Source organism: Saccopteryx bilineata, chromosome 2, assembly GCF_036850765.1.
Source record: "Saccopteryx bilineata isolate mSacBil1 chromosome 2, mSacBil1_pri_phased_curated, whole genome shotgun sequence".
In the NCBI taxonomy this organism is placed as follows: Eukaryota; Metazoa; Chordata; class Mammalia; order Chiroptera; family Emballonuridae; genus Saccopteryx; species Saccopteryx bilineata.
In genome coordinates this window covers 242,316,830-242,328,968 of record NC_089491.1, presented here as the reverse complement: position 1 = coordinate 242,328,968, position 12,139 = coordinate 242,316,830, and the positions used below count along the sequence as shown (strand labels likewise).

General features: G+C 41.2%; 1 protein-coding gene across 6 annotated transcripts in view; it reads left to right on the top strand.

Moving 5' to 3' along the window:
- LOC136325398 (opioid-binding protein/cell adhesion molecule) overlaps nucleotides 1–11,148 on the top strand; it is a 1,207,641-nt gene extending 1,196,493 nt beyond the window's left edge. For all 6 annotated transcript variants that reach the window (XM_066259768.1, XM_066259767.1, XM_066259766.1 and 3 more), the window contains one exon: nucleotides 10,870–11,148. In XM_066259768.1, coding sequence (XP_066115865.1) covers nucleotides 10,870–10,970 — 101 coding nt within the window. In that variant the 3' untranslated portion in view covers nucleotides 10,971–11,148. The remainder of the gene's footprint in view (nucleotides 1–10,869) is intronic.
- The last annotated feature ends 991 nt before the right edge of the window (nucleotides 11,149–12,139 follow it).

Here is a 12,139-nt window from a genome sequence, read left to right as displayed (position 1 = left end):
AGTGATTCCTAACAAGAGGACTACAGCCCTATCCCTGGCTGCCCGCTCTCTGTTCTCGTCTCCCGGGCGCAGTGGCATGTGCCTGCCCTGGACGACTACAGCTTCTCTTACCAGTTCCCTCGTCTTTGGTAATCCCTCTCCAATCTGCTACTGTGGGGACAAGTGAACTTTCCAAACTCAGAATGAACCTAACCACATCTTCCTGAGAACTACCTACCAGAAAACATGGCCTAGAAGGCTTTTCTTTTCTTTTCTTTTCTTTCTTTTCTTTTCTTTTCTTTTCTTTTCTTTTCTTTTCTTTTCTTTTCTTTTCTTTTCTTTTCTTTCCTTTCTTTTCTTTTCTTTTCTTTTCTTTTCTTTTCTTTCCTTGTCTTGTCTTTTCTTTTCTTGTCTTTTTTTGTATGACAGAAACAGAGAGAGGCAGAGAGAGGGACAGATAGGGACAAAAGACAAAAAACGAGAGAGATGAGAAGCATCAGTTCTTCATTGCGGCACCTTGGTTGTTCATTGATTGCTTTCTCACATGTGCCTTGACTGGGAGGGCTATAGCAGAACAAGTGACCCCTTGCTCGAGCCAGCGACCTTGGGGTCAAGCTGGTGAGCTTTGCTCAAACCAGATGAGCCCATGCTCAAGCCGGTGACCTTGGGGTTTTGAACCTGGGTCCTCTGTGTCCCAGTCCAATGCTCTATATGCTGCACCACCACCTGGTCAAGCGAGGGCTTTTCTTGTTCAGAGATCAACTTGCCCATATAGCCTCCAGTTTCCCTGATGCTCCCAGTGCTACTGTCAGCCTGGACCACCCTCTGCCCAGAACACCAGATCCCATTGCACATTTAAGACTTTGTTGTGTTGTGCCTCTTCTCATCCATCTCTCCATTCAGATTGAAGTTCAAAGAGGAAGAAAGTTTCCAACCTTGCACAAAAATGTAAATAGGCAATTATAATAGAATAATAGACTCCAGTAAGTGCAATGCTACAGACATAAAACAAAACAAACAGGCCTTGGCCTGTTGGCTCAGCAGTAGAACATCAGCCCAGTGTGTAGGAGTCCCAGGTTTGATTCCCAATCAGGGCACACAAGAGAAGCAACCATCTGCTTCTCCCTCCCTCCCCCCCCATCCCCTCCTGCAGCCATGGCTTGAATGGTTCAAGCAAGTTGACTCCAGGTGCTGAGCATGGCTCCATGGCCTCACCTCAGGTGCTAAAGTAGCTCAGTAGCCGAGCAATGGAGCAGTGGGCCCAGATGGGTAGATCATTGTTTGGTAGGTGCTCACGGGTGGATCCTGGTTGGAGCTCATGAAAGAGTTTGTCTCTCTACCTCTCCACCTCTCACTTAATAAAAAAATAAAACAAAACAAAAACACCTACCATTTATGAGGTATCAGCCAGACACAGCTTTAGAAAGCTGAGAACCAACCCTCTGAGGTAGGTACTGCTATCATTACCACTTCTCAGAAGAACCAGGAGCTCAGAGAACTGAGGTGGTGTAACTGAATTCCCACAGATAGGAATTCTACCACAGAAGGGAGTGGCAACACCAGGTCTGTTTGGTCTTAATCCTACATTTGTTTAACCCAGTATGGTGTAGGGTCACAGATGGGAGGCGTTTGCCCTCTTTTGCTGCCTAATAAACTCACACTTAATCTATAAGGTTCTCCTTAGTGTTACGCCATCCATAACATATTTCTGAACCCCACTGAGGAACCATTCACTCACCTCTTGGGCTCACATGGTCTCTTACCCTTAGGCTGATATTTTGTTTGTATTTGGTTTCTACATTTAAAGGATGTAGCACTGTATCTTGCAATGGTTATTGCCCAGTAAACATTTGTAGAATTAATAAATATATCTTCCAGTCAATGGGGCATCAGTTACAGCCTCTATATAGGATAAAACTCTTTACTAACCAAAGAAAAGCTCAATACTCAAAAGGATTTGTAGTCTTCTCCCCCCAGGGAAGCCAAATCATTGTTTCTCTGACATTTTCTCTTGCCTTCCAGCCTCCCAGCTCTAATTTGAAATTTCGGGTCCTTTTCCCCCTGTGGGTCTTTCTTGTGAACAAGACTATATCAGACATTCCAATTCACTGTTTAAAAAGATGTTCATCAAATGATTTCTTCTTGCAGTGACTTCAAAAGCTGCACACATTTGTCCATTTCCTGCTGATAACATATATAATTTTTATTTTCCAAATCCACAATTTAAATCCAGGTGGGAGGGGATGAGTCAGAGAGAAATAGCATTGCTTTTGGCTGGTGACAGCAGCGTAATCATTTGTATTTTCCCAAACCTGCAAAATGTCAACATATTAGAAAAAATATGCAGACATTTCACATTTCACTTCTGATGAGGTTTCTTGTCATTCCCTCGCACCCCCCCCCCCTCCATCCGAATCATTGACATTGGCTATTAGCCTAAGCGTTGAGAATTTTAACACTGAGTGTTCAGGGTGTGCTGATGTCAGCACACACACACAGCTTATGGTTCAGCACCGACTAGAGCCTTGTCTCTTTCAGGTTTGTGATGAGCTGACAGATTTGAATTAAGTTCTGTTATTAACTTCAACTTTTGTCTTTGTGGTTAGCACAAAACAGGGAGTGCTCATGAGAAAAGACAAAGATGGCTGCCTTTGTGTGCCTCTTTATCCGTGGGTCTTCTCTGCTCGGCAAAGCCCAGTTAATCTTCCTTGTAAAGCAACACAGTGCCATGCTCTGCACTGTAATTAAACACAATGGAGGAAGAGTTCCCTTTGAAGGGGAATGATGCGCCTTCAGCAGCGGCACTGCTGAAAATAGGTTTATGTATCATCAACAAGCATAACGCATACATCCTCTAATTAGATTTCCTCGCTCCTCTTTTAATCACCAAGAACATCATTATCCTTTTGGTTTCTCATTAGGAAGGTCATGTAGTTCATATCAGACTTATAAAACCTATCCAAATTTCAGAACAAAACTGTATCTTCTTAGACTTCAGATACTTCATTGATCTCACTGTGCTACCACCAAGTTCAACTTGCCTGTGGGATGTTTTTTCTTTTCTTTTTTAATGTGGTCACCCTACCACCTGCTGTTTTAGTAGAATTACAGCTCTACAGTCTAGTGTTGCTAAAGAACCATGCCATCTTTTCATTGCAATCACGGAAAGGAAAAATGATGACATATTTCAATACCTCCATTGCTCATAACATACACTTAATTTTTAAGCTTCAAAATCTCTTACACGGCAAGATCTCATCAGTGAGCTTATATAATTTTCTAGGAGCTTTGTGCTGAGTTTGGGGACTTTGATTTTCAACACCTGCTCCTCCAGTAAGTGATCAACTACCCCTTGAATGCGGCCACAAATGCTTAGTTCTAGGTTGTCAGACCTGCAGGCTGATTCCATGTTAAACCCTCAATCAGTTTTGCTTTATACAAAATCTTAACCTTTGCCAGTTTGCTCTGTGATAGAGCATTGGCCTAACGTGTGGATGTCCTGGGTTCAATTCCCAGTAAGGGTACATAGGAGAAGCGACCATCTGCTTCTCCACCTTCCACCCTCTCCCTTTTCTCACTCTAGCTCTCTCTTCCCTTCCCGCAGCCATGGCTTGGTTGGAGCTAGTTGGCCCCAGGCACTGAGGATGGCTTCATGATATCACCTCAGGCACTAAAGTAGTTTGGTTGCTGAGCAACAGGGCAATAGCCCCAGATGACCAAAGCATTGCCTGGTAGGGAGCTTGCCAGGTAGATCCCAGTCAGGGCACATGTGGGAGTTTGTCTCTTTGCTTCCCTGCTTCTCACTTAAGATAAAAAATCTTATGTTTAGTTTATGTAATTTAACAAAATAAGTAACCGTTCCAAAGTGGATTTTATTTATTTGTTTATCTGTTTCTTAATGTATTTGTTTTACCCCCACTGAATCTCCTTGTGGCCATAACATCTTCTCTTTGGCCTAGAGTGCATGCACCAGCTGATCTTTATTTCCTTTACAATTTCCGGAATTTATCTCCTGGTCATTGCTAAAGTTCTCTGTCCCTTTCTGTATGCTGAAGACTAACTTATTTTTGTTTGCATATGTGTCCCCAAGGTATTTTGTTGTTATCACATTCACAGTTTGTTTTGTGGCTTTTTAACATTGCTTATGCTTCTATTTTCAAAGATGCTCAATTTAGGCATGAAGGAAGCAATTCTTGTTTAGCATTGAAGTGGGTGAAGATGGAGGGACCAGAGTGAGGGGAAAGGGCATAACTAAATGTTCTTTCTTTCAATATATCCCTGAAAAGTATCTAATTAAATGTGATATTTGTAATATTTATTCTAACTGGATTGAATCATTGTTAGCCATTCATAAAGATTCCTTACATGTGGCATTTGCCGGAAGTCCTCAGAAGATCTGGCCTTCCTCGGGAATCCTTTATCTACAGTTGGCTACCACTTCAGGTCTTCTCAGAAGGAGCCAGATCACTTGCTTGCTGGCTATAACCAAGTCAGCTGTCAGCTGGAGTTTTGACAATCATCTTTGAGAATCTAGTATTCCACAGGATCTCTTTATGTAAAGCACAATTCCCACAAAAGATGCTATTTTAGGAATCAGCAATGACCATTATTCTGGTTCTAATTCACTTAATATTTATTCATCATTTACTTATACTCAGTGATCTATTACATCATCTGAACTAATCCTCAGAGCAGCTGCACAAGGGTAGAGAAAACTATCCCCTCCCGATTTTATATAATACATTAAAAAAGAATAATAACTGTTGCAGGGAAGTCGACCAAAGTCTTGTCCAAAGTCATCCTGCTAATGAGTAGCGGAGCCAGAATTCAAATTCAGTTCTCTCTGATTTTTAAAGTCAATCTTTTAAAGATTATCTAGCAGGAAGAATATTACTGAGATAAAAGAGATGTTGGATTATTTTCCTAAGTGTTTTCTTCTCAGAATTTGTGAGAGTTTAAAATTTATTTACTGGTTTGTTTAGTTCATTTGTTAATTAATTTAGACTAGAACAGAGACTATTCAAGATTCTCCTGGAGTATAAGCTTTGTGAAGCAAAGATTGTGTCTATGTTTCTTTCTAAAAACCAAGCCTGGCACCTGGCAGGCTCTGAATAAATGCCTTTCGAGCAAACAGCTGTGACTTTCCATATCCCTTGCAGCCTGATCCTTTGCCCTTGGCCCTTGCACAGGGCTTGGCTTTGGACTACCCTGCTCAGTGCCCCAACCCACAATGACCTCTCTCAGCACCAACCCCACTATTCCACCTGTCTCACCTCCTCACTCTCTGACCAACCAAAACCTCACCTCGGGTTGAATGTACTTGGGAAAGATGAAATTTAGCCAATGTTAGACTCAACTTAGAAGTGGAAGGTAAAGGGTGTGGAACTAGCAGAGCAGCATGGTCAGGACCAAATGATTACCTTGTACCAGGCACTGTACACATCACTCAATCCTTTACCCTGTAAACACAGCATTTTACCCAAATTCTCAATGACAACACTGGAAGTGCTGTAAGATCACATAGTTGGCAGGCCACAGAGTCAAGATTGAAGCCCGGATTGGTCTGCTTACAAATTTACCAGGGTCAGTTGCACTTTGACAGTGACCAGTGACTTTGCCCTGAAGGATGTTTAAGGCCACAAAGACAAGGCAGCAAGACAGGGTGGGCGGATGCACAGAAAACCCGCCTTAGGGGCCCTGGAACATGCCTGCTCTGGCTATGCGTCCATGTTCCCTGCTCCTTAGTCTTTATTTCAGTCCCATCTTTTCTTCAAACATTTGTACTCTCTCCAGGTGTATTTCAGGGTTCGTTTTCTATAGTAGAACACATCACTGAAAATATGCCTCAGCTGTTCAAATTCTGGATTCCAAATGCGTGATAAGAACTATCCTTCTTTACCATTATTCTTATTTTTATTTTAAGAAAAAGAAATTAATATGAAGGAAACCATTATTTGAATTCCTTACCCAGTTTATTGAAATTAAAACTATTTCTATTTTGGCTACTAACTACCTGGCAAAGTTCATGAAATGGATATCTGGACAAATTATGGTGTATGAAACATTATTGAACTTGACATCTGAAGATGTCTGTTCAGTTCAGGCAAAGAGTTCCTCCAAGATCACGTCTTTCCCTGTAACAGATTCTTTAGCTAAAATTTGCAAAAACCTCCTACTAGTCTATGGAACCAAAAGTAAGCCTGCGTGGTCATGGGACTGCAGCAAAAAGTTAAACAGCAGCAATCCATCACTTGTCTGTTAAAGCACAGGAAGTATTTGCCCAATCAGGTGAGTGGCCTGAGCATGCAGAAGCCCTACAGGAGAGACACAAGCCAGATACTTCTTTCCACTTCCAGTAGAATCAGGGTTATTATACAGATGCAATTAAAGCATCAGTTCATTGCTGACAGCTTTTGTTTCACATTCCTGAATCCTAGAGAGTGGTACACAGATGCGAACCATTCTCTTCTTGCTCTGAACAGAGCCCAAATGCCCTCCTCTAGGGCCCCTGCTATACTAGTATTTGGCTCAGCTGCCAAATCTCAAATGTGTCCAGGATCTGTATGAGGAAGGCAATGCTAGTTTTAATCTCCATCATGCTGGATTAGATTAATTCCTTGGCCAGAATAGTTTAGCCATATCTCATTGGCCAAAGACACTTGAGCAGTAAATTGCCGTATTATGTAATACTATAAAGCTGAGCTCATTATACCTTGAGGCTGCATAAGAAATGAGGCCAAAAGAAAGGAAACCTAGGGATCTAGGAATGTTTGGTGCCCTGTTGCTATCTCAAGAGAGTGTGACATGCAGAGGTACAAAAAGCCAGAGTGGTGATGGTTTGTACCAACTAGAAAAGGCCATCTGGCTGCTCACCAGCTGTCCTTCTAGCACCAGATGTAGGGTTTTCATTTATACAATAACTCAGAATGCAAATAGAGGAAGAATCTTAGGGGGTCAATTCCAACTTCTTTTCATTTTGTAGATGGGAGATCCAAGACCAGAGAGAGGTTGTCACTCAGCTAGAGAATAGTCACACAGAGAAATTGGATCTTCAGATTGCCAGTTCATTGTTCCTGTCACCGCATGATGCTCTGGTCCCTGGGAAGCATGCACAAGGGATTATTTTCCATAGAGAGGAAGTAGTGTTGTAATAATCAAGAGCACAGACTCTGCAGACAGAGGGACTCAATTCTAACCCAACTCTAGGTGTATATGTTGTATAACCATAGTCAAAGTACTTAACTGCTCTGTTCTTCAGTTTCCCCATTAATATAATGGGAATGCTGGTGGTACATAGCTCAGCGGGTTTTATAGAGATTAAATGAGCTGATACATGTTTAGCACTTAGAATCATGCTTGTCACATAAAGTGCACAGTATGAATACGTGTTATTATTATCCTCCTAAGCTGAGCAGCTTCTGTATCCACTAAGTCACCTTCATGGTTCCCACTCCTTAGAACACTCAACTAAAGCTGAATTGTGGCTGTCATCCCCTGGTCTGATCAGCACTGAACATCTATGGCAACTGTCACACCTCCTGGAAATGAGACACTCATTTCTCCTTATGATTCTACCTTCTTTTCTCTCCCGACCGCACCCTTCTATGGTTTGCTTTCTTATACACTTAACTTCTCCTCTTTGTTTAAGCAATATGCAACCTTGTGCCATAGAATGAGACCATAAAAATGCTAAAGTTCACTGGTAGAAGTTGGAATAAAGTCATTTCTATACTAAGACTTCTGTCTCTCTAAAGCAGAGCTTATTAGAGCTTCTTCAACCCAATGAAATAGATAAAGACACATACATCATATACACACACATATATATCCATAACTAGTTTAATGTATATCATATATACACACATACACACACATATATATATATATCATATACATAAAATAAAAGATACATTTGTTTAGTTACTTTAGATTTAAATTTTTAATTTTTTAACTGTGGTAAAAGACACTAATTTGCCATCTTAACAATTTGGAAATTCAGTAGCATTGAGTATATTCACGTTGTTGTACAGCGGATCTCCAGAACTTTTCATCCTGCAAAATTTAAACTCTATTATAAACAACTGCCCTCACTTCCCTCTGCCTCTAGTTCCCGGCAGTCACTATTCTCCCTTCTGTGGTCATGAGCTTGACTCCTTTAGATACTTCATGGAAGCTGAACCACACAGTATTTGTTCTTTTATGACTGCCTACTTTACTTAGCATAATGTCCTCAAGGTTTACCCATGTTGTAGCATATGACAGGATTTCCTTCTTTTTAAAGGCTGAATAATATTTCACTGCATATTTGCGCCACATTTTTCAAATGTATTCATCTGCCAATGGATACCCTCATTGCTCTCCACCTACCTCTTGATTGGTGCGAATAATGCCACCATGAACATAGTTGTGCGAATGTCTCTTCTTTATCTTGCTCTAAATTATTTTGGCTAAATTCTCAAAAGTAGAATATCTGGGTCATGTGATCATTTAATTTTTAATTTTTTGAGAATTAAGCTCTAGTGTTTTTTATAGTGGCAACACCATTTTACAGTCTTACCAAAAGTGGACGAGGGGTCAAATTTCTTCACATTCTCATCAACACTTGTTATTTTGTTTGTTTGTTATTTATAGTAGCCATCCTAATGACTATGAGGTTATTATTCATTGTGGGTTTGTGTTGTTGTTTTTTTCAATTACACCTGACATTCAGTATTATTTTGTATTAGCTTCAGGTATAGGAGCTCCAGTGGCGCAGTCGGTTAGCGCACGGTGCTTATACAGTTTCAGGTACACAGCATAACGGTTAGACCTTCAACGAAACATACAGGGTGAAATAAAAGTAAATTTACAGTTCTGAGTACATAGAACAGCTTATTCTTATGTTATTATTTATTAATTATAGTGTTATTTTACATACAAACAACTGGAAACCTACTTTTGCCCCACCCTGTATGGCAGGGGTCCCTAAACATTTTACACAGGGGGCCAGTTCACTGTCCCTCAGACCATTGGAGGGCCGCCACATACAGTACTCCAGTACAATGACCACCAATGAAAGAGGTGCCCCTTCCGGAAGTGTGGCGGGGGCCGGATAAATGGCCTTAGGGGGCCGCAGTTTGGGAACGCCTGCTATGGGTTGTGCAAATCTACATTGCTCATTTTCTTAGAAACTCATTTAAAAATCGACATGATTTATCTTTTTCAGAAGACAATATATAAAATTATCCTGAATTTTACCTTGGACATTTTCCAAGTCAGTCCATTCTGTAGGGCTGTACGGTTCCTTAGCATGTGTGTCTAAACTGGTGGAGGTCCCTGTGGCGGGCTACTTTCCATAAATATTTATGAAGCCTCCATGGAGATTGTAGCACTGAGCTAGGGCCTTTACACTGCCCTTGTCTATAGATACTCTATTTAAAAAAATACAAACTGCAGAGAAATATGAGCCAGACTCTCAAGCTATCATGTAAAAATGAGGTTTGGGTCCATAGGAGAATTATGCACAATGTAATCAGAGGAAGTCATCCATGTTGAAATCCCTGATGTTGGAACCGTTGAATACTCACTGCTGGAGGGAAAAACCTATGCTTTCCCAAGCCATGGGTAGCATCAGTCCCATCCTAGGCAGGGCCCAGACAAACAAGCCAGATGTTGGGGTCCTATCTGAGAAGGTCCTGCACCACCTCTGCTTTTTGAAGTAGACATGCTCATTTCCAATAAGCCAATTTTCTTCTAAAAAGGTAGAGTTGTCCTGACTTGAAAAGGTAGAAGAGGCATGCTTGCCTTGCCTGCAACTCCTTTCTTTGGTCCGTCCCCGACCCCAGAAGGATGCCTATTGATGGTTTTTACTCCCTTGGCTGGTACTTGCTTTTGCTTTCCCTGGAAAACTCTACTTTCTAGCTACCAGCCTCGCTTATGACCTTCAATTCTTATGGCTTGCAAATAAAAGTGATGGAGGAGCACAGAGGCAGAGTTAGACACAGACATGCCAGCCCTGGGCCCTCTGAACAGGCTAAGATGATCCCACTTCAGGGGGTTTGTCTTCTTAAGGGTCTCAGAGGAAAAGAAAGGCATAACACTTGTGATTCTATGGTCTTATTCAGTGGAATGTGAACAATTCATTAGGGCTCTGTAAAGGGCCAGAAGGAGGAAAGGAGAAAGAGGTACAGAGAGGACCCATTCAGGCCAAACCAGTCGGTGGCAGTTTGGACTTGAAAAGTTGAGTCTTCTTTGTACTTTTTTGAAGAGGTGGCACTGACTGGTGGGATAAAGCCAGCCATCGTCTCTCAAAATCTAGAGCGTTCCTCCTAGCTACTTCAAGAGAAATCTCCACAATCCCTAAGTTACACAGGGTGAAAAGTCTGCCACGTCAACACCTACACTCCTGCTGCTCACGACATGTTTCTATTTCTCCGTCCAGCCCTGCCTGCTTCTCTCCACTCTGAGTTCTCTCCTGCTCCACCCCCAGCCCAGGCTGTTCTTTACACTCTCATCCCTGCCTGTCCAGATGCTGTCTCCAAAGACAGGGTGCAATTAGAGTACTGCTTACAAGACGGACATTAAGTCCTACCATTCTGTTTAGCCGTGTCAGCAGCCCTAACTTGTCAGCTCCAAGGCCTAACTGACTATAGTTACTTCTCTTCACCACTTTTTTTAAACCTTGATCTTTCAGAGTAGGCTATAGTGGTCAGGGAATCCAGTTGATTTGCCCCTTTGAGTTTCTAAATACTCCCCATGGCACTTACCCCTTGTCTAGACTTGGCAAGGTCAGTGGTGGGAGGGGGAGGTGGGGGAATGCTCACAGAGAAGCATGTCTATATATTTGCTCATCAGTAAGTATGGTACCTTTGGGTGCACGCTAATGGCTCTGTCTCTCTTTCCCCTACACAGGGCCTGGAGCAGTCATTGATGGTGTAAACTCGGCCTCTAGAGCACTGGCTTGTCTCTGGCTATCAGGGACCCTCTTTGCCCACTTCTTCATCAAGTTTTGATAAGAAACCATAGGTTCTCTGAGCAACGCCTGCTTCTCCATATCACAGACTTTAATCTACACTGCGGAGGGCAAACCAGCTTGGGCTTCTTTCTGTTTCTTTGTTTCTGATAATCTTCTTAATCTTTTATTTTTATTTTTTGGTTTTGTTCACTTATTTGATTTTCTTTACCAGTTTAAATGAGTGGGGTTGGGAGGGGTGGGCAGGGTTCTACCATGTGTAGGATAATCATTCATCGATGTGTCCAAAAATGGAATTGTTCCTGCTACCTTGGCCTTTCCCTTCCCTTTGCTTCCCTCCCCATCGTCATCACCACCCACCTCTCTTCTCCCTCACACCAAAACATGAGCTCCATTTGGGCAAAAAATGTGCCTCATGATAAACACCCTGAAGACACAACTTGACTTATAATGTAGTGCACAGCAAGTATTATATCCAAGTGTCCTATTATCTGTGTCTTTTAAGCTTTGGACTATTTTCCTTATTATAATGTATATATCCCTCTCTTCATGTTCATTATTATCTAATTACATTAGGGTTCACATCCTTTCTTTCTGGGAAATGATCTCAATGTATCCATAGCTATTCATCTACATATAAACATACATACATATATATGTATACATATATGTATATATACACATATATGTATATATACATACATATGTATATATACACACATATATTTTATGTGTGTATATATACATATACATATATACATATATACATACATGTGTGTGTGTGTATATACATATATATATATATATATACATAAAAATCTTGCCATTTTTCTCTAGCCATTCTGCCCTATTTGCATTTTCACCAGCTACAGAGATTAGAGGTTTGGGACTATTCACTCAACCCAACACTAAAAATTTAGAAGTCAAATGGCCAAAAAGGGGGGTATTTTAAGGGTAGTACTTTAAAAAAATACTGTCCAACTCATAAGAAATGATTCATAGATGGCTGATTATTTAGGTTTTTTTATTAAGCTATCTATCAAAGTAGTCACACAGTTATCCATCTACTCCATTGTCTGATTTATCTCTCCATTCAATGATCTATTCACCCATCTTCCTCTCTAGCAATCTATTTACTCTATTTGTCAATCTATCAGTGTAATTGTCTAATACTTCTTTTAATTTCATTCCCGACTACTCATTATCAAC